General features: G+C 42.7%; 1 protein-coding gene across 11 annotated transcripts in view; it reads left to right on the top strand.

The window, feature by feature from the left end:
- The first annotated feature begins 2,224 nt into the window (after positions 1–2,224).
- The window catches only part of LRCH2 (leucine rich repeats and calponin homology domain containing 2), a 100,636-nt gene continuing 79,125 nt past the window's right edge, over positions 2,225–23,735 (top strand). For all 11 annotated transcript variants that reach the window (XR_012670055.1, XR_012670057.1, XR_012670056.1 and 8 more), the window contains exon 1: positions 2,225–2,477. Coding sequence is in view for 8 of the 11 variants with exons in the window: in XM_048863018.2 (XP_048718975.1) it covers positions 2,240–2,477 (238 nt within the window). In the remaining 3 variants the exon portion in view is untranslated. The remainder of the gene's footprint in view (positions 2,478–23,735) is intronic.

The following is a 23,735-nucleotide window of genomic DNA, read 5'->3' on the forward strand; positions in this document are numbered from 1 at the left end:
GACTAATTATATTTGCATTGTATACTGTTTACAAAGACTCTTCATGCCCATAACACACTGTGATATGGAAGAGGACTATAGGTAGTAAAAGTTGTCACAGTCATTCTCTAATTCCCTCTTCAAGGACTATACCACTAAATACAATAGAAAGCTCCATCACATTTAACTTGATCCAATTGCTTATCCATATCTAGGTCACTTGCCCAGGATTTCAGATGCATTTAGAGGACTATTATTTATTGCATCCTTTTCAGGGAACAGATACCTTGGGGAAATGGGTGGACAGCTGGCAAATATATTCTGAGGCTGCCCTACAGCAGTAAAAATGCAGTTCTCCAATCAGATTGTTTCCCACTTCATTTCACATCATCATGCGTTCCAAGACTTCTCATACTGTGTGCCCTTTAAGGGCATTAGGATGTCTGCTACAGCAGAGCAGCTGAACCCAGACTTATTGCTTGCATTAGTTCCCATCAATGTGTGTATTCAATGATTGATTTATCTTCATTCGATTCTTTATCACTTTCCAGGTGTTCATCTTTTGACTCTGGCTTTTATACAGTGTAAAATTCTTGTCCTACAATTTGGATATTGCTCAGACAGTCTCATAAACTTGCCTCCACACTCAAAAGTAGCAAGTAACATGCTTACACACTGAGAAGAGAAACTCTTGAGCTTCTGGCTTGGTGTGTTTTTAATCTTGATCGTCCTCTTTGCAGTTTGCACCTCGGCGGAGACTGGCAAGGGGCCGCAGCAAATACACAGCGCGCTACGCGGGCGAGCTCAGGAGGGCTGGAGTTATGACCACTGTCAGTGCGGGCACCAGCGGGGGGTGTTAGTCTGGATCTGGGAAAGCGGCAAAGAGTCCCGTGGCCCCTTACAGACCAACAGCCGTACTGGAGCGTGAGCTTCGCTGGGCGAACGCCCCCTGCGCCGGCTGCAGGTGAGTAGGGGGGCGGCTCTCCACCTGCTCGCCGCGCTGCCTCCCGGGGGCAGGGACTCGGCCCCGCTGCACCGGGGGGGGCAGGGACTCGGCCCCGCTGCACCGGGAGGGGGAGGATGGGGGGGCAGGGACTCGGCCCCGCTGCACCTGGGGGGGGGAAGGGGGGGCAGGGACTCGGCCCCGCTGCACCTGGGGGGGGGGGCAGGGACTCGGCCCCGCTGCACCGGGGGGGGGGGGGCAGGGACTCGGCCCCGCTGCACCGGGAGGGGGAGGATGGGGGGGCAGGGACTCGGCCCCGCTGCACCGGGGGGGGCAGGGACTCGGCCCCGCTGCACCGGGGAGGGGGAAAGGGGGGGCAGGGACTCGGCCCCGCTGCACCTGGGGGGGGGAGGATGGGGGGGCAGGGACTCGGCCCCGCTGCACCGGGGAGGGGGAAAGGGGGGGCAGGGACTCGGCCCCGCTGCACCTGGGGGGGGAAGGGGGGGCAGGGACTCGGTCCCGCTGCACCGGGGGGGGGAAAGAGGGGGCAGGGACTCGGCCCCGCTGCACCGGGAGGGGGAGGATGGGGGGGGCAGGGACTCGGCCCCGCTGCACCTGGGGGGGGGGAAGGGGGGGCAGGGACTCGGCCCCGCTGCACCTGGGGGGGGGGGAAGGGGGGGCAGGGACTCGGCCCCGCTGCACCTGGGGGGGGGGGAAGGGGGGGCAGGGACTCGGCCCCGCTGCACCTGGGGGGGGAGGATGGGGGGGCAGGGACTCGGCCCCGCTGCACCTGGGGGGGGGAAGGGGGGGCAGGGACTCGGCCCCGCTGCACCTGGGGGGGGGAAGGGGGGGCAGGGACTCGGCCCCGCTGCACCGGGAGGGGGAGGATGGGGGGGCAGGGACTCGGCCCCGCTGCACCTGGGGGGGGGAAGGGGGGGCAGGGACTCGGCCCCGCTGCACCTGGGGGGGGGGGAAGGGGGGGCAGGGACTCGGCCCCGCTGCACCTGGGGGGGGAGGAAGGGGGGGCAGGGACTCGGCCCCGCTGCACCGGGGGGGGGGAGGGCGGCAGACGGACAAACGGCCACAGAGCGGGGACAACGGACCCCACCGCCCTGCCCGCTGCGGGGGGGGGTCCTGTTCACCCCCCCGCGGCCACCCCCGGGTCCACACAGCGCCGGCCTGGCCGCGGGGGGGCGGGGTGCCGGGGCCCCGCGGGCAGGGCGCTGAGGGGACGGCCGGGCCCCCCGCCCTCGCCCCCGCCCCCCGGCGCCTGCGCGCCGCTGCTTGTTGTGGGGCCGGCCCGTCTCCGGCGCGAACATGGCGGCCGGGCAGGGAGGCGGCGGCGGCGGCGGGCTCGGGCTCCCCGCTCACCTCACCCTGTCCTACCCCGCCGGGCCGGCCTGGGGCGCCGCCCCGCTGCCCCAGCCCCACACGGGGCGCAGCCTGGACCGGGCCCTGGAGGAGGCGGCGGGCTCCGGCATCCTCTGCCTCAGCGGCAGGAAGCTCCGCGACTTCCCCGGCGGCGGCTACGACCTGAGCGACACCACGCAAGCAGGTGGGGGCCGGCGGGCGCCCTGGGGAGATGCCCGGGGGGAGGGCGTGCGGGGGGGGGCCCGGGGAGGGTATGTCCGTGGGGGGGGGAGGAGGAGGAGGAGGGAGATGGGCGGGGGGGGCATAGGAAGGGTATGTCCGAGGAGGGGGGGTTGGGCGTGTAGGGAGGAGATGGGCTGGGGGGGCACAGGAAGGGTATGTCCGTGGGGGGGGGGAGGAGGAGGAGGAGGGAGATGGGGGGGCATAGGAAGGGTATGTCCGTGGGGGGGGGGGTTGGGCGTGTAGGGAGGAGATGGGCTGGGGGGGCACAGGGAGGGTATGTCCGTGGGGGGGAGGAGGGGGGAGATGGGCTGCGGGGGCACAGGAAGGGTATGTCCATGGGGGGGGAGGAGGAGGAGGGAGGGTTGGGTGTGTAGGGGGGAGATGGGCTGGGGGGGTATAGGAAGGGTATGTCCGTGGGGGGGGAGCAGGAGGAGGAGGGGGGGAGATGGGCTGGGGGGGCACAGGAAGGGTATGTCCGTGGGGGGGAGGAGGAGGAGGAGGGGGGAGATGGGCTGGGGGGGCACAGGAAGGGTATGTCCGTGGGGGGGGAGGAGGAGGAGGAGGAGGGGGGAGATGGGCTGGGGGGGCACAGGAAGGGTATGTCCATGGGGGGGGAGGAGGAGGAGGAGGAGGGAGGGTTGGGTGTGTAGGGGGGAGATGGGCTGGGGGGGTGTAGGAAGGGTATGTCCGTGGGGGGGGAGGAGGAGGAGGAGGGCGGAAATGGGCTGGGGGGGTATAGGAAGGGTATGTCCGTGGGGGGGAGGGGGATTGGGTGTATAGGGGGGAGAAGGCAGTTGCTTATTTTGCTGTCTCAATCAGCTCTGAGTGTTGTGGCTCATTTGTCCCGTTTTGGGGGCTCTGGCCCCATCAGAGTGTCACTTCCCTCATGATGCAGCATTGTTGCTTGGGATTTTCCAGTGCGCCCCTTTCCCCTTACGAGTAAGGGGTAAGGAGGGGGCATGGTGTGCACACCTCGCAGCCTGCCTGTAACTACAAACACAGTGTGCAGATCAGGACTGAACGTATTCACCATGTTACTAAATACAGAGGTGGAAAACTAGACCACTGAATTTATCTAGACTCTCTACAAATGTGAGGTGAATTGGAGGTATTTGCTTCTGTATAGTCTCTAGAAAACCTGGTTTATATTTGTAAGATATAGAGGTTGTATTGTGTATTTTTACATTGCTAATTTTGAATTTATTTGCTACTGGACTAGTCACTGATCATGAGTAAGAGGGGAAAATGAAATATATGAACTGAGGTCTGATGTGTTTTGTTCAAAAATAGTAAGGGTTTTCAACATATATTAGTAGGAAACTGAAAGTGATATTTGTTTTTTCATGGGGTTGTGGGTAATTGGCTTATCATTTTGAAAGAGAGAGTCTGCCCATTGTAGTGCTTTCATCCATCTGTGACAATTCTGTGCTCCCATGGTTCATCAAATACTTATTCTTCATTAGTCTTTGTTGGGGACTGCATTTTGTGTGTTGGGTTATAGGCAATCTTGTTCAATAAGATCACTTTTTTTTTTTTTTTTTAATGATTTGTGAAGGCCCGATAAGAAACTGGGTATTTGGCGTATCCAGCAGTATGTCTGTTAATGGTTTTATTCTCTGGCACATGTGGTATATTTGCATGTGCTATGCAGAATGTGGATAGGCAAGAGTGCTTTAATTATCTTACAGTGGATGCACAAGATTAATTTAAAAATGGGTTATGGAGTGGTAGCTCTACATTTTTCTGTAAAATAGGGTATAAAATGTGCTCGTCAACACTAAGCAGCTCTATGTGTGCATACTCAACAATGAAAATATAGATGAGGAAATGGATGTAGTGAATCTTAATAAAAGCTTTCTTCTATCTTGCATTCTGTTAATCATGGGTCCGTACATTTAATGGGTATACATTGATCATAAGATACCACTGAAACTGTTTTGAATGTACACAGTAATTAAAATACAGAGTCAACACAATTTTGTGTAAATTAATAGCCATCTGACTCTTTTGTCAGAATGCCAGTCTGACCTGAGTGATATATATTAGTGTGGTGCCTAGAGTCCCTAATCGGAATTGAGGCTTCATCATGTAAGATATTGTGCAAACACATACAAAGAGGTCCCTGCCACAAAGAGCTGTATGTGCTTTTATGTCATCAAGAAATTTGTTCACATAATTTGTAATATTGGCAAATGGCACCTTGATTCTTCTGCTGTTTGTATACAGTGGAACTGGTTTAATGTAGGACCTACTAAAGAATGAATCCCCAAACCATATAGGTTGTACTTCTACTCCTATACAGATATTTCTAAAACAGAAATGTTTTATTTGTAAACAAGAACTTTGTAGTTATCTAATCTGTTTCTTTTGACTGATGAGTGAATTTTTAGTATTCTGCGAGTGCATCAAAAGTTGTTACCTACAGATTTTCTCTAAAGACGCATTGGATTCTTGGATCAGATTTGCATTATTGTTACACTATTTGCATTTATTTACAGGCACTTCCATGGCACTTAACACTATTAATAAATTAGCTTCACATCACAACACGCCTGTGAAGCAGGGAAGCATTGATCCCCATCTTGTACGTATGTAATTTGAGGCAGAATGGTTCTGGTTAAGATTGCTCGCTGTTTTGTTGCCTCAGTTCTTAGTTGTTCGTCCTGAGACATTCTTCCAGAAGTGCTCGGCACCCAGAGGTCCTGTCAAAGTCAATGATAGTTGCCTGTGCTCGGCACTTTGAAAATCAGGCCCAAAGTGTTTCAAGATGGGCAAGCAAAATAAATGCTGATTTTGAAAATTTGGCTGTAAGTGACCGACTTGCACAACGTTTGTGGTGGAGCTGAAAACAGGACCCTAACTACTACTATAGCTTCAGGGTTCTGTGCCTCAACCACAACAGCATCCTTCCTCCCTAGAGACCAATGTCTGTTTACTGAGTTGGAAGTACTTCTGGTTCACATTTCATAAAATGTCTGTTGAATTAAGTGTAAATCAATCGTGACACCCAGTTGCTCATTTAAACTTGAACTGAATTGTCCTCTCCAGAAAGGGGATGTGGGTGTGGGAGTGTGTTTCCCAGTTTTAACACTTCCCTTCCTCCAGTTTATTTGTGTGGTCTCCTGCATATGCTGAAATTTTAAATGCCTTACTAAACCATGAGTTGCAAATGTCGTAGCAAAGGCCTGTGGCATCTTATCGCATCTCATTATATTATGTGGCAAAACTTATTTCCTGCAATAATCTTGCAGCAACAGTAATCTGGCCCTTTAACTTTGATTATGCAGCTGTCAAATCCTTTAAACTAGAGAATCTATGTAAATTGGAGAATATCCAATAGGAAATGCTCTGAGACCAAACTAACTACAGTCTTGAGGCCCACATCCTCTCATTGTGTGGGCACTGTTAAGTCTGATGGGAATTAAGCATATAGATCTGTTACATCACTGAAGTCTTGATTTGGCCAAGAAATGAGGTTTTTTTAATCTACTATCAGACTGAGACACAGGCAGTGTGTCTTATGGTTTTTTACTTTTGTGATCTTAGTCATTTAAAAAAATCATGTGAATTTAATGTCTGTGAAAGGTGCTATGTTGACAGCCCTCGAGACGAACACTCTCTATACACAGAACAGGAACCACGTGGTAAGCAGATATGCAAGCATCCTGACATTGCCCCACCAAACTTCAGCCCTAATTTATTTTTTCTTCAAATATTAAAAATATGCCTATAAGCACCTGTCCAGTGCTATGGATGCCCATCCTGTAGACCAAGGACTATCCACAAGTTTATTCACCTCAACTGCTACCCTCCTCCACAGCCTTAACAAAGAGAAAGGTAAATGATGGGCTTTGTAGTGTGCCTGCCTGAAAAGTGTGTCTGATCTGGAGGGTTGTCATAAGATATACTGGGGAGGCTGAAACATCCTGTCTTGTGATTCCTCGATATGTCTCCTGAGACTGTCAACAAGCATACCAATTTTGAAGGGTGTATCATTGTCTGGTGCTCCTGACATTATTTGACCCAGTTTTTTTCATGTTTATCTGGCCCCTTTTAGATGGATCAATTGACATTCTCTCTCATAATACAGATAGGTTTACACCCAAAGAGAGTTGTTGTGGGGATGTTAGTTTGATGATTTATGTCATAGTCATTTAACCAAATTGTACCTTCTTGAATGAAATGGAAGTGTGGTGGTTTTTTTGTTTTTTTTGTTTTTTTTTAATGGTACTGAAATTGATAAGAATGCTGGCAAGTAACTGACTGGCTGTCAGATACTAAGAACTCAAAGAATCTGTTATTTTAGAACCAGAAACTATTCTGTAATTTGTTGAGTCTAGATTTTATTGTAGAAATTGAGTGAGGTGCATCTGAAGTAGAGAATATGTGATTGCAAACTGAAGAACATCCGTGTCTTCAGTAAGAATCTGCAGATCATAATACATGTAAATTAACCTTACAGAAGCTGAAGCATATTATGTTGGTACATTTCTTGCTCATGAAAGGTGCTGGACTAAAAGTTCTGAAAAAAGTAGAATAGTTACAGAATAAACAGGAATGGAAGCTTCTCTGCAATGCCTGACTGTCAGTGTGTGTCCTACCCCTATTTTGGGGATTACTCTAAGGTAATTAGTTACTCATTCATTCTATCCAGTCAATCCTGGGTTTATCATCTAAAAGATGGCCACTGAGGTTGCCAATTGCAATGCTTCTTGGAGTGATACGGACCTCCGTCCTTTAGGAATTGGACTGAAACCTTCAGCTAGCCTTCTCTCAGATGTAGTCTGTTTATACCAGTGACCTACAGACAAAAGATTGAGTTGTGATCTATTCCTTTTACCTAACTTAAAATTTATATTTCCTTGACTCACCCTGCCAAATGGACTATCAGTTGTTTAGAACAGCATTCCAAGATGGCATTTTATTAGTAGGCTTTAAAAAGCTCATTTTACAGAATTCCCTAAATTTCCTCAGTTAAATGTTATAAATGTACCCTATTGGAAACGTGAAACAAATTTCAGTGTTTTGTATGCATTCATTTCCTATTATCCTAGAACAGAATCTCTTTAAGTCATATTTTCAGAATTAATGCATGTGTAGATAACTTAAAATCTATACTAAAAACTTCTTTAGCAGTAACTTGCAGGAAGGAATAAAGGAATTGCTATCCTGATTCAGACTCTAGAGATAGTCCAGTATCCTGTCAGTGGCGATCAACAGCTGCTTCACAGGAAGATGTAGAACCCTGCAAATGTGGATTAATCTGGCACCCATATTAGATATTGCCTTGCTTTCTAATAGTTGGAAATAGTCTTAAGTTCTAAAGAATAAGGTTTAATATCCTTTCCAAATCTTTTGTTATAATTATGACAACTCTGGATATTCTTGTTGTCCATATACATTTCCAGTCCCTCCTTGACTCTTGTTAAGTTCTTGGCTTCAGTGACTTCATGTGGCAGTGAGTTCCACAGTCTTATTGCACATGTGAAAAAAGTATTGCCTTTTCTTGGTTTTGAATTTTCCACACCTATAATTTCATTGAAAGTGCGCCCCTTGTTCTTATGTTACTAGATAGAGAGAAGAGAAATGTCTACCTTCTGTAGCACTGATTATTTTATATACTTTTATCATGTCCTTTATGTATTTTTTCTAAAGAAAACAACCTCTCTTCATAGAAGAATTTGTCCATGTCTTTGATCATTCTTGTTATCTTTCTGCACTATCCTTCTTGAGATGAGCTGACCGGTACTGCTCAGAGTGTTCCAAATGACGCCGCAACCCTGATTTAATATTTTCTGTATTATTCAGCTTTCTGTTGCTTATGCAGCCTAACATCCTGCTAGCTGTTTTAACTGCAGCTGCATAATGAGCAGCGGTCTTCATTGAGCTTTACTGAATGGATACAACCAATGTAGAACCCAGTGTGGTGTATAAGTAGTTTAAATTTTTGCCTACAGTGTGCATTACTTTGCCTTTATCAGCATTGAATTTAATTTGCCATCCTGTTGCCCATACACCTAGCTTGTTTAGGTCTCTCCAAATTCTTCGCAATCCTTTCTGGTTCTGACTAAGCTTAAATAACACTGTCAGATATAAATTTTGCTACCTCATTACTCACTCCTATTTCAGATAGTTAATTAATATATAAAACATCATAGGACCTAGGTGAGAACCTTGAGGCCCCTGATGCTAATCTTTTGCCTTGATGAAAACTGACCATTCTGTTGTCTTTACTTTGTCTCTTTGATCCATGAGGACTTAGCTGCTTGTGAAGAACTTTGTCAAGTGCCTTTTGAAAGTCTGAGTAAATTGTCAACCAGTTCTTTTTATCCGCAAATTTATTGACACGTTCAAAGAATTCCAAGAGATTAGTGAGATACTATTTCCCTTGGCAGAAGCTGTGCTGGTTAGACCATGTCATGTCATGATCTTCCAGGTGTTTTAAGATTATTTTTTCAGTTTGTTCCATATATAGATGTAAGGCTTACTGGTCTGTAATTCCATGGTTCATCTCTATCCTTTTTTAAAATATAGGTACATCATCTGCTCCATCATCTGCTCTCCAGTCCTTTGAAACAGTAGCTGCCCTCAGTTAGAGGTTACATATTTTTCTTAGCCGTTCAGCTACTTCATACTTTTGGATTCATGCTGGGCCTGGTGACTTGTTGCTTTTTAAATATCAGATTACTTCAGTACATCATCTTCTGGCACTGCAGTCTTTGATAGTACCTCACCTCTATTACAAGAAAATTACAGGTCTGGGGTAGGTATCTCCCCAACATCCTTTGAAGACTATTGCAAAGAAGTCATGGAGCTTCTCAGCAATGTCCTTACCTTCCTTAATTGCTCCCTTTTTAACCCAGGGTGATCCAGCTGACCACCCAGTATGATGCTGATAATTCCAAATCTCTATTTTTTAAAATTATTATTATTATTATTTATCTCTATTTGATGTAGAAAACTTGTTGGTTTTGGACAGTACCTGCCATGTTGGAGTTTGTAATGGGACTTTGGGAGGAGAGGTCCACACTAGCAGATCCCAATTCAGAATCAGATCTTTATTCGAACAAAGTCAGTGTTGATATCTCATCACCAGCCCAGTGCAGTTGCTTAAAACGAAGTTGCATACTAAAATAGCTGGAACCCAACACTCCATACACCTTTATTGATACAGCTTAGTGCACGTGGACTTTTAGAAGGAGGAAAGACCACGTTCTGCTGCATATGCTTCACTCTCATTGAAGGCACACATCAGAGAAACAGGTGTAAATGACTGAAGAGAATTAGAGGATGAAACGTGAATAACTGGTTCAGAAATACTGGTGTGTGTGGGTGGGTGGGGGGGAAATAATGGCAGTGGACATTGGAAGAAAAATAATTTTGAGTCTTATAACACCTAAATACTTCTGCTACAAAGCCTGCCCTAATGCATTAACATATTTAAACAGACGTTCAGCAAAAAATTTAATAGGACCAATATTAGGTGGAGGTTCAAAGCAGGAAGAAATTTCAGTGAACACTATAAGAAAATACTGTTAAGTGAAATGTTCTTGTCAGCGTTCTAATATTTAGCACAACAAAGTGTGCGCAGGCCTCCAAATCTCCTGGCTGTGGCAGTTTTACAATGACTGGATTACCCCCTCGAACCCAGACCGGTTCAGGGGAGATTTTCCCCCCCAGTGATTTGGGGAAAATAGAACCGAAGGGATTGTCTACACACCATGCAGCTTTTAGCGACAAGGCTGTGTCAACACAGGCTTGTAGCTAAAAGTCAGCGTGTGTAAATGCTCTTTTTTGGTACTTTGTTGGCACTTTTGCCAACAAAATACTTACAGCACCACAAGCGGCATTAGCTTTGTTGGCGGGAGAGCGTTCCTGCCAACAAAGCCGTGTTCACACTGCCACTTGCGTTGGCAAAACTTTTCTTTCGCAGGGGGGCTTTTTTAAGTACCCATGAAAGACAAATGTTTTGTCGACAACTTCGCAGTGTAGACAAGCCCTAAGTGATGCCTCCCGTCTGGCCCTGCCATGTGGCCTTGATGGGGAGGGGGAAACTGCAGGAGGAACCAGGCAGAGACTTCAGCTGGTGGAAGCAGCTGAAGTGGCAGACAAAGCCAGGGACCTTTGGATATTCAGAGAAATTAGACATCCAACTTCCACGGACCGTCATTAGGCGTTGGGAACTTACTGCTCATCTGTGCCTTTTGAAAATCTTATACTTCGTTCTTGACTATGTTAAGTGTTGTTTTACTTATGTGCCTACCTGAAAAGTCTTATATAAATTTGATTAGTACTGTGTTAACTATGTGAGGCAAAGTCTCAAATTTATTTGTCATAACACTAAAATAGGTTAAATTTTAATGGTTTTCTTAACTCGGGCAAAACTTAGGAAGGATGTTGAGCTCTCTTCTTTCTTGCCCCCCCATTCCCAATATTATTCAACTATTAAGTGTTTATTTAGTTTTAACCTTAAAATGATACTGTCAGAGCTCAAAACCTAACAAAAGCAATGTTAGGTACTATGCTGCCTCATTCTCTTCCCCCTCCCCTCTATCTCCAAGTTCTGTTTTCTAATCTGTTTTTGGAGGTTTCATTTGTCTTTCTCTCCTGCTGCTTTGTTACCAGCATGTATGACCGGGAAACATACATGCCTCTCAGTGGCTACTGGTGAATATACACAGGAGCAGAGTGTCCCTCCATTGTGCATGTCACCACAGCCTGACTGAAGGTAAACTTAAGAATTCCCCCTTTCTCCAATTCATTTTAGTTTTTTCTTTCCACTTCCCTCACTGCAGGCAGGCATTCTGGGGGGGAGGTACTTTACTGTCCCATTTCTCTTCTCTGCCTCTGGGTCCATGCAGAAGTTGAATAGTGGGGGAGGGAAGAGACCTATTCTCCTGGTCACCCTTCTTTCTTCCCTTGCTCGTTCGCAGGCGTTTGGGAGAGACGTGTCAGTTTTCTCTGATTCTTGTAAGGCGTACAGAAACTCCATGACAATCTTATTTTAAATGTAGAGATTTATGAATTAAAAAGATTTCCCTCCCTCCCCCGCAAACAAAGTTACATATTGGCATCCAGATAAAAGCTGACATTTCAGCAGTTCACTTCTGCCGAAATACTAGTTAAACGCACGCTTACAGGGCCTGGGGGAAGTATGTGCAACTTAACTTCGCATAGAGGAAGCTTAGGAGTAACATCGGTATGGTGATTGAGACAAGGAACTGAAACTGATCAGTAACACAAGTGAAAATGGCTCTACATGAACTGCTGTCACGTGCAAATTGAATAGAAAAACTATTTTTCTTTGATAAGCTTTAAATTTTATTAATTAGGAGTGTCACTCTTATAGTAGTACATGGAATGAAGAAAAAGTTAAGATAATGTAATTTTGCAAAAAGAAAAGGAGTACTTGTGGCACCTTAGAGACTAACCAATTTATTTGAGCATGAGCTTTCGTGAGCTACAGCTCACTTCATCGGATGCATACTGTGGAAACTGCAGCAGACATTATATACACACAGAGATCATGAAACAATACCTCCTCCCACCCCACTGTCCTGCTGGTAATAGCTTATCTAAAGTGATCATCAAGTTGGGCCATTTCCAGCACAAATCCAGGTTTTCTCACCCTCCGCCTCCCCACACACAAACTCGCTCTCCTGCTGGTAATAGCCCATCCAAAGTGACAACTCTCTTCACAATGTGTATGATAATCAAGGTGGGCCATTTCCTGCACAAATCCAGGTTCTCTCACTCCCTCACCCCCCTCCAAAAAACACACACACAAACTCACTCTCCTGCTGGTAATAGCTCATCCAAAGTGACCACTCTCCCTACAATGTGCATGGTAATCAAGGTGGGCCATTTCCAGCACAAATCCAGGCTTTCTCACCCCCCCCCCCCTTTCCCAGACACACACACACACACACACACAAACTCACTCTCCTGCTGGCAATAGCTCATCCAAACTGACCACTCTCCAAGTTTCAATCCAAGTATAACCAGAACGTGGGGGGGGGGGGGGGGTAGGAAAAAACAAGGGGAAATAGGCTACCTTGCATAATGACTTAGCCACTCCCAGTCTCTATTTAAGCCTAAATTAATAGTATCCAATTTGCAAATGAATTCCAATTCAGCAGTTTCTCGCTGGAGTCTGGATTTGAAGTTTTTTTTTTTAAGATAGCGACCTTCATGTCTGTGATTGCATGACCAGAGAGATTGAAGTGTTCTCCGACTGGTTTATGAATGTTATAATTCTTGACATCTGATCTGTGTCCATTTTGGTTGACTGTGTCTGGACTTCTACTCCTTTGTCGCTTAGGCACTTGTAAAACTGTCTCCTGTGTTCTTTTTAATTGGACGGATCAAACTGATTTACTAAGGTGTTATGAAAAATTTTTCTGTAAGTTAGAAAATTTTTCTTTGTTTGGGAGCTATTTTGTGTAGGCTAACAAGCAGAAATACTATGGGTAACTACGGTAGATTGCATTACAATGACAAATTTGGAGTTTAATGTGCTTTTAGTTCATTCTAAATACCTCTTTATGTTCATATCTGAATCAGTGCTGATGGACAGACCTTTCTTTTAAAAACAAAGCAAAAACCCTTTATATGAAGTGCTTATGCACAGCCCTACAACAACCATCTACTTTATGAACACAGTGTTCTCATTAAAAGAAAAGGAGTACTTGTGGCACCTTAGAGACTAACCAATTTATTTGAGCATGAGCTTTCGTGAGCTACAGCTCACTTCATCAGATGTATACCGTGGAAACTGCAGCAGACTTTATATACACACAGAGAATATGAAACAATACCTCCTCCCACCCCACTGTCCTGCTGGTAATAGCTTATCTAAAGTGATCAACAGGTGGGCCATTTCCAGCACAAATCCAGGTTTTCTCACCCTCCACCCCCCCCCACAAATTCACTCTCCTGCTGGTGCTAGCCCATCCAAAGTGACAACTCTTTACATAATCAAGTCTGGCTATTTCCTGCATAGATCCAGGTTTTCTCACATCCCCCCCACCCCCATACACACACAAACTCACTCTCCTGCTGGTAATAGCTCATCTCATTATACAACTTCTTCCTATTTGTGGACAGTAGCATGGAATTTCTCAGTCCTGCTCTCCTACCTACTGTTATAGAGAATGAATATAATAGATTCTCAGAAGCTTTAGAAACTTACATTTTTTTCTTCCCAAGCATGTTTGTTTCTGTTCCAGGTCATTTTATTCCATTTTCAAAGAAATATTGAACTAACATAAACTGAATACTGAAAGAGGGTAGAGAAAGCAAACTGTACTTCAGTTACATTCAGCTCTATTTCATAAAAGTTGTGTACCCTTAGATAAAAAGCATTTCAAATACTTCAAAATAGAACACTTAACAGAAGACAAATCACAGTATTATTGGTTCTGAACTCTGATCCCGAAGATTGTGTACTGGCAAACGAAGCTCCCCCTTCAACAGATATGTGCCTGCACTGAGTGGCCAATAGGTGTTGCCTTGCATCAGTTTTTTCTCCTAGAACATCAAAACTGAGACCAAAGAATCTCAGACTTTTCCATAGTGCCCATCACTAGAGGTATCTAAGCAGTGGGATTCAGAAAAACACATTCAAGTACAATGGAAAACAGCTTTGCAGTGACTGTATTCTGTGTAGTTTGGCTCAGACAAAAGGATCAATGCAGTGTCATTCTCAATAATATGTTACTGTATGAAAAAATATTTATATTGTTGTTTGGAGGCAGAGGATAACGAAAAACAAGTTTTTAAATCTTGAAGGGATCCTTCCCTCCCCACCATCCCTTTGGGAGTGAGTCTGGTATGCTAGTATGGATTTCTGAGTTAAGGAAAAACGTATTCTGAAATTTCAGTCTGCTCGGGTGTTCTCTGAAGAAATGTCATAATAGTCTACTTTTTGAGCTTTCTGTGGTTTACTTGTCTTTTTGTATTTTAATTCAGCCAACTTTCATAGCTGGCTCTCAATTTGGGCAGATACTGTACTTTATAAAATACACCCAAAGATGATTTAACAGATGTACTAGCCTTTTTCCTAGCTAGTAATTCAGAACGCCCATTGTCCTGGATGCTGTACAAACAGATACAAAGATCTGATTCCTTCCCCCATGATTTTACAGTCTGGCCTGACTGTTGAACATCTGCCGAATGTAAGTACTATGGATTTCAGAAAGATATATCTTTTCATTTCAGTTATTTTATAAAAGCAGTGACCATCTTGGAGTCCAGCATAACACGTGCTCATCAGATCTAAGCTTCAGATCACTGAAGCCTTCTGATCAAACAAAAGTTTTTCAGGCTATGCATTATAAAAAGATAGTTGAAAATTTTGGATTTTCATCTATACTCTGCTATCAAATCTTCTTAAAGCATGGGCTGTCCGAGATGACTCTGTGGTTCTGAATGTGCTTAAAATCATATTAGCATGATTCAGGTTAATATAAAAATAATAAATTATAGAAATAAAACGCCAGAACTGGGTCTTGTGATGCATGTGCATCCTGGAAATACAACAGACAAATTAGTCTGTTTTCTGAAGCCCACCATTCCAAGCAGCATCAGGAACAGCCTGCTAGTACAAAATTTGAAGTCTGGCAAAATGAGTGTGTAAATTATTTTGAATTTTTTTTAAGCAATGTTGAATTAAGTCAAAACAAAGATGAACTAAATTAAATTTATGAAAGATTGGAACGTGAAAGTAAGATTATTATTATGAACCTGTTTTGATAAATTCTTGACTTAAATATTTATCATAAAACACACATCCTTGGCTATAGTAACTGGGGTACTGTAGAAACTTAAACTGAATAAAAGATGGGCCTAATGTCTGAGAAACCAGATGTACCCAATACCCGTCATTAAAACTGAGCAAAGGAAAATAATCTGAAAAGCGCTCTTGCCTCCCGACAGATAACTAAAAGTGGAAGGGAATCTACTTCTGAAAGCTATTAGAAAAGTTGGGTGGTTTTTCTCTGTATATTACCAATACATTGAATCAGAGCTTGAAAAATCCACCTACTACTAGTGACTAGGCAGCAGCTTGCAGTGGCAAATATGAAGACCTACAACAAATTGTGTCAAGTGTAAGCTCTTTCCTTACCAAAGTATTCTTTGTCCTTAAAGTTGTGGAAGAAACCTTCCAAATATGAACAAATGCAACAGTATCTCCCCCAGCTTCTAAAAAGCTCCCCTGTCTCTGCAGGCTGTTTTTTCTAAGCAGCAATAGACTGAAATTTAACAGTTTTGTCCAGTTTTTCCATTACTGTTCAGAACCGTGGCCATTAATGAAACTGACCAGAATCATGCTAGTGTTTTCTGTTGCTGTTTGGGACAGAGGTGAGTGGAGTAATTCCAACACTTGCCCCAAGACAGCTAGAGGGGATAGAATAGGATAGGCCACCACCTCACTTACAGCATCCCTGAGGCTGGTGAGAGAAAGGGGCCCTTCCAGCAGCCAGATAACTCATTTGGGGGAAAAAAGGGGTTCAAATTTGAAACATTAGCAGATGCTTTTCCAAAGTATAGCACCTACTCTTCCTGGCATCTGAGGCTTGGTCTTCCTCTAAAAGCATCGTCCAATGAGATCGCAGTTGGAGTCACTTATTTTTGGAATCGGTCTCCAGACTAGTAGGTTCAGATCTGTGCAAAATGAGTGATGGATTAAAATTTTAAAACCTCATATAAGTACATTGACTAACATTAATATGTTTGTTAGTATCAACAGAACTTATAATAGGTTGTTTTTATTTAAGATATAACTGAAGAAGGCTCCATTAACAAACTCAAAAGCATTTCGTTCCAGTAGAAAGTCTAACGTACGTTGACATCTCGTGTAAGTTATCTCACCTAGTTGTGCAATATTACTGTAGTTGGGAGACCTTTCTTCCTATAATCCTGTCTCTTCATTAGTAAAGTTAAAATTTCACCAGTGAAATCTATTTTATTCTCCGGAATTTGTAAATTTAATGTGGGCAGAGCATTAGACATTTGTCTCAGTAGTAAAGTTTCTATGAATTGGCAGGTTGAACAGTTCTTATTTTTTCCTTCCCTGTTTTATGATTGAAGATGGACATTTCCTGAAAAAAAGCCAGTTTGGTTGGGTAATGGTCAAAATGCAGTGTCAGTCTTTCATTAACTGTCTTCTGTAGAAGACTGGAAATAAAATGTATTCTTCAAAATCTTCCTTTATTACAATGCCTGATAAATAACTCAACGTGAACAGATTCTAGAAGTGTTTGAATAGCCTCCAGATTGCACAGGTAGGAGTAAAAGTTGCTTCTTCTCATCTGCTAGTTGCACTGATTCCTTAGGATTTTTTGTCAGTGGCCTATTTCAACAAATCTCAATTCAATATTCAAGCCTTATTCAATTTTTTTTTTCAAATACTTGAGATTATCAGGGCAAGTCGAAGGGATATCACTGAAACATTTTTTAAAAAATACTACCAAAGCCCCGCCAGTTGATACTTTTCTGTTTTACATGTATTAGTGTAGTAATCATACCCTGTATATTTTAATTCTGCACAAATGTGCCAGTTAGTAATTTACATACCACAGGGTATTTTATGTACTGACAGTATCTTTTGTTCTTTTAGAACAAATGATTTATTTAGGAAGCATGTAAACAATGAATTTTAAAGGCCTTGCACGTATAACTAGTTTTTCCAGACAGTACCTGTCAAATTACCTTTTTATTTTTTTCAATTTAAATTTGGATAATGTTCTGTTTAAATGTATTCATCTAAAGAGCTGCAAAGCTGTTTTTTGAGACACTAAGAATGCAGTCCTGTTCACATTTGTTACATGGTTTCCAGTTTCAAAATTAGCACTTAAATTTAAATTTTTGAAAACAGCCGATGAAGGTAGTGGAAATAATTTAGCATCCCTAAATATCTAATTGAAAGGAAAATTTACTGTGAGATGAAGTTATTTGACAGCCTGGCTTCAGGGAGGTTAGAGCTCTGTAGGCATTGTGCATTTGAGCAAGTCTTTAAGGCCTCCTGTCCTCTTGGAAGCAACCTACCAGAAAACAAGGGTTTACAGTTTTAAGTTAAAAAGGAAAAGGAGTACTTGTGGCACCTTAGAGACTAACCAATTTATTTGAGCATAAGCTTTCGTGAGCTACAGCTCACTTCATCGGATGCATACTGTGGAAAGTGTAGAAGATCTTTTTATACACACAAAGCATGAAAAAATACCTCCCCCCACCCCACTCTTCTGCTGGTAATAGCTTATCTAAAGTGATCACTCTCCTTACAATGTGTATGATAATCAAGTTGGGCCATTTCCAGCACAAATCCAGGTTCCCCCCCACCACCACCACCACCACCCACTCACCAATACAAACCCACTCTCCTGTTGGTAATAGCTTATCTAAAGTGACCACTCTCCTTACAATGTGTATGATAATCAAGTTGGGCCATTTCCAGCACAAATCCAGGTCCCCCCCCCCCCCCACTCACCAATACAAACCCACTCTCCTGTTGGTAATAGCTTATCTAAAGTGACCACTCTCCTTACAATGTGTATGATAATCAAGGTGGGCCATTTCCAGCACAAATCCAGGGTTTAACAAGAACGTCGGGGAGGGGGCGGGTGGTTAGGAAAAAACAAGGGGAAATAGGTTACCTTGCATAATGACTTAGCCACTCCCAGTCTCTATTCAAGCCTAAGTTAATTATATCCAATTTGCGAATGAATTCCAATTCAACAGTGTCTCGCTGGAGTCTGGATTTGAAGTTTTTTTGTTGTAATGTCGCAACTTTCATGTCTGTAATCACGTGACCAGAGAGATTGAAGTGTTCTCCGACTGTTTTATGAATGTTATAATTCTTGACATCTGTTTTGTGTCCATTTATTCTTTTACGTAGAGACTGTCCAGTTTGACCAATGTACATGGCAGAGGGGCATTGCTGGCACAGGATGGCATCTATCACATTGGTGGATGTGCAGGTGAACGAGCCTCTGATAGTATGGCTGATGTGATTAGGCCCTATGATGGTGTCCCCTGAATAGATATGTGGGCATATAGATATCTTTTAAGTTGATAAGGCTTATGCTGTAGGCCTATGTGGAACCTTTTGCCTGCCCTACACGTTGCTTAACTGCTTTCATCTAATTTAGATTAACTCCATCTGGGTTCATATGGGAGGTATTTCTACTTGTCATGAATGAACAGAAGGTTCACCAGTGTGTCTGCAGCCCCTTTTTGTCTGATTTATTCGGGACCTGACACTGTGAAATTAGAAAGCTCCCCATGTTGAGGAACATCAGTGTGGTCTTGACAAAGAAAATGATGGCTCATCTTAGCCACTCAGTACATCTGACATCAAATTTCTTATCTGGAAGAATATTGTCCTTGATGGTATAACTGAAATTCAGGCACTAGTTTCTGATGAACTTTATACCACATGCTGTAAGGATCAAGTGGTGTGGTGGACTCAGCTGAGTTCCGCCTTAATAAGAGTATTGCGTTGGCAACGGTTTTCCCCATAACTGCATACCCATCTTGAGAAGGCCCTTTCCCATGTATTTGATGTCAAAAGGCCCTTGCAGGTCTCCTTGGAGAGGACTAATACTCTTAAATTCCACTTCGCTTTGTATCATTTAACTGCAGTTCCTCCAGCAGTGCAGGCACTAGGTGACTGACTGTATTTTGCATTGTGATGGCCTTAAAAGTTGTGTCAAGGCTCATTCAATCTGAGGTAGAGTTACTGTTTCTGTTGCAGTCATATGTAAAACAGCCACGTGGTTATGTGGTATGTTTCTAGAGCACTATCGCTTGGATTTGCCCCCTGGTTATTCAGTCCTGTAGAACCTGTTTCTGAAGTGAAGGAGTAGGGGCACAATTTGAACTTGCAGTTCAGTTGTTTTGGCATGGTGAAATATTTGAAAATTTTGGATTACTAGAATGCACTTTACAGGTTGTTGTACTTTAAATAGTTTTGCACTCACTTTAAAATTATTTTTACATAATGTTATATTAATGGAACAATATCAGTTTAGTGAGGGACTGTGTGTGTGTGTGTGTATATATATATATATATATAAAAATAGCTCTTATATAGTGCTTTTCATGAGTATCTCAAAGGAGATCAGTATCATTATCCTCATTTTACAGATGGGTAAACAGAGGCATAGAGAGGTGAAGTGACTTAGCCACTGGCCTGCTAAGCAACCTTGGGTAAGCCAGCAATAGAACCCTGGTCTCCTGGGTCTCCCTCCAGTGGTCTTTCCACTAGACCACACTGCCACCTCAAATCTTGAAATAAAGGAATAATGAAAATTTAAGCATCCTATCCTGATGATCTTAGTTTGTGATAACCTCTGTATCTTTGGTTGTTATGTGGGATTGAATAGATGAGAAAGGAAGAATGCAGCTGCAAATACACTATTTTGATGTTTGGGCTACCTGCTGTGCATTTAGTGATTAAATAAACTATGATATTGGTGGCTATACAGTAGGTATAAATAGAGAAGCACTGAGTAACTAAAACATCCTTACCTACCTTTAAATATTCATTGTACTTATTTCACATTTAATGAAAAAAGATCTTCTGAAATACCTGTGGACCTTTGAGAAATAAGTGTCATTAGCTAGCTCATGTCTTGCTGTTGGTTATGAGGATTAATTGTATTCTGTAAAATCATGTTATTCCTTAGATGGGTTTTTTTGTACCAACCGATCAGCCAGACTCATATTGGTGGGGATGATATTAATTAAAAGCTAATAATCTTAATTGAACCTGGAGCAAATGTTCAGTTTTTAGAAGTGTATTACTAAGAAATAAACTGGCAAGTCTGTTGATGTAATCATCTGATTATTCTAGAATTGTTGGTTGTTGCTGCTATTTTATCATGTTATGGTGGTGTTTAAGGGCCAAATGAGAATGGGAGTCATTATGCTAGGCACTGTACAAACACAAGAGTAAGACGATTCCTTCCTCAAAGATCTTCCAATCCAAATAGACAGGACAGACAAAGGGTAGGAGAAAAGAATAGAACATGCATTGTTCACTACCCTTGTAAGAGCAGCAAATGTCATATTGGTTCATTATGACTGTTTTTGCTCGTGGATTTAGGTAGATGTAAAGACTAAGAAAGGGAAGGGGCAAGAGCCAACACCTAGTTACCACTGGAGCAGTCATCTGCCCCATGTGTTCCCAGTGTAAGTGTGTTGGGGAGAAAGGTGTGTGCTGCTTTGGAAATGTAGGCCTGGCTTTAAAATTAGTGTTCACATTCAGTTATGGCATGGTGGCAACACAAGCAACCTGAGAGAAGTGGAGACTTTTGAAAGTTTGTCAGCCAAACCTGAATGGAATTTCACTGGACAAAAGACCCTTCTCTAGCCCAAGGACTTTCTTACTGCTAAATTTGAAAAACCTGCTGAAAACATTGAGGGTTTTAGAATTTCTCAAAGTCGCAAAAAATATTTCACGGTGGAATGTGTTAGCCTAAGGAGTCTCTGCCAGCTCCCCTTAAAATACAGTTTTAAAGTAGCAACATATTATGTGTTGTCTTTTGTTGTTTTAAAACCTTGTTTCACTTACTGGCTTCTCTCTGCTCTATACTTCTTTCTTGTAATAAATCATGATGTAGCTGTAAAGTACTTTTTTTAAACAAAAGTGTGTAATGGGATGGGTTTATATCCATTTTGGTAAGCTGAACTCTTTTTAGCTAAAATCATTGAACTGTTTTTTACCACTAATCTTCTGTATTGGTTTTATGAATACTTTATTTGATGCTACAATATAAATTCATAAGTAGAAGAATCATTAGAGGTCTTTAAGGCAGATGTATCCATGGACATGTCTTGCTATTCTAAATGCATACTTATAGATATATCTATATCTGTATATGACTTACGGACTGATTCAGTTTGAGGACAGTAGATTGAGTCTTGTCTTTAAATGTCTGCTGACCTCTCATCAACCACATTTTTTTTCCCTTGGAGAATGATGGTGGTATTCACCTTGTACTTATGTCATTTCTTAAAAAAAGACAATTGCATAAAAATAGGGCCTCTATTCCTCAGTGACAAGAAAAGATGTACTTAAAATTGAAATCATATCCTCTGACACTGAAGTTGGTTACTGTGGAAATGATTGATGTCACAAAAAGATGATTACGGCTTCAGTTTGGGAATGAGCAGCAGAAATGGCTTTCTTCTGCAGAAACTATTATCCTGGTTTGGAGTAGACTGTGTTACAGAGTATTACTCTGTAATAGTAAACCAGGGAAATAACAAACACCAACAGTTCTAAATAAATGTAGTTCAGAGTCCTAAAAGATGTGTTAATAGCACTTGAAATTCTTCAGAAACTTGTCCCTTTTCTGAGTGGTATGGGCACGGCTCTCTTTCTATTATTATTACTAATCATACTAAAGAATGACGTTAGACACAAACTTTACATGTTGCTATTGATGCAGGTGGTTTTTTTTCCCCTTCTTGCTCTAGCTGACCAGCACTTCTGAGATTTATCCTCTTTTCTTCTTACAGGACATAATAATTGACAGTGGGAGTTTTTGGATATCTGGCAAGGAAGGCAAGGGTTATATAGGAATTTGTACCTCTTTTACAACAGCAGAAATAATGTAATAAAAGCTTAGGAAAAGTCCTGGATAACCCTGCCAAGGAACCTTTAGTCTGCAGTGATTGGATGCTGAGCTATGGGAGAGAGGGTTCTCATTTTTGTTTTAATTCTTCATCCTTCTACTTAGAAGAATCAGTTTCTTACAGGGCTTGATCTTGCATGGTGTGGTGCTGTCTAGCATGGAAGACATGGACTTACTCACATGGTTAAAGCTAAGCATGTGCTTAAGTGCTTTGCTTGATCATGCTAGTGTGCTAAGCACCTTGCAGAATTGAGGCTATAAAGACAGTAGGCATAAAAACTGAGCTTTCACTGGACATTCCCCTTTCCTTATAGATTGTGGAATACTCTGTAAGGGCTTGGATCTGGAACATGATTGTGTGTGTCTTTTTCTGTTTCAGGTGAACATCTTTGTTTTTTCTTTTTAAATAAGAATCTGGGGATTGATATATCTCAAATATTTTAAATCATTTTCCATTGGTTGTCACAAGTGTCTTTCTCTTACTCCTGTACTCTGAACTAAACAAAATTGTTAAATTTCTGTATATAGTGAAAGAAGCAGTGGGTTTTAACTGATCGACTATTTTTTTTAAAGTTGTTCCCAACATTAACTTTAAATGGTACTGATCAAGCAGCTGCAGTAAGTTTCAGAGAAACTTATTTTCTAATTATTGTTGAAAAGATTCTCTTGTTTTTTAATAATATTTAGACTTTAATATAGTGCCATCCATCCAAAAGGTATCAAAGCTGTTTACACACACTAATGAATTAAGCTTCACATCCCAGTGAAGTAGAGAACTATCTCCATTTTGCAGGTTTACTATAAGTGTCACAAGAAGTTTGTGACAGGTTTCAGAGTAACAGCCGTGTTAGTCTGTATTCGCAAAAAGAAAAGGAGTACTTGTGGCACCTTAGAGACTAACCAATTTATTTGAGCATAAGCTTTCGTGAGCTCACTTCATTGGATGCATACTGTAGAAAGTATGGAAGATCTTTTTATACACACAAAGCATGAAAAAATGGGTGTTTACCACTACAAAACGTTTACTCTCCCCCCACCCCACTCTCCTGCTGGTAACAGCTTGTCTAAAGTGATCACTCTCCTTACAATGTGTATGATGATCAAGGTGGGCCATTTCCAGCACAAATCTAGACATGAAAGTTGCGATATTACAACAAAAAAATTTCAAAACCAGACTCCAGCGAGAGACTGTTGAATTGGAATTCATTTGTAAATTGGGTACAGTTAACTTAGGTTACATTGCATAATGACTTAGCCACTCCCAGTCTCTATTCAAGCCTAAATTAATTGTATCCAATTTGCAAATGAATTCCAGTTCAGCAGTCTCTCGCTGGAGTCTGGTTTTGAAGTTTTTTTGTTGTAATATCGCAACTTTCATGTCTGGATTTGTGCTGGAAATGGCCCACCTTGATTATCATACACATTGTAAGGAGAGTGATCACTTTAGACAAGCTATTACCAGCAGGAGAGTGGGGTGGGGGGAGAGAAAACCTTCTGTAGTGGTAAACACCCATTTTTTCATGCTTTGTCTGTATAAAAAGATCTTCTATACTTTCCACAGTATGCATCCGATGAAGTGA

Source organism: Caretta caretta, chromosome 9 (assembly GCF_965140235.1).
Source record: "Caretta caretta isolate rCarCar2 chromosome 9, rCarCar1.hap1, whole genome shotgun sequence".
Taxonomy (NCBI): Eukaryota; Metazoa; Chordata; order Testudines; family Cheloniidae; genus Caretta; species Caretta caretta.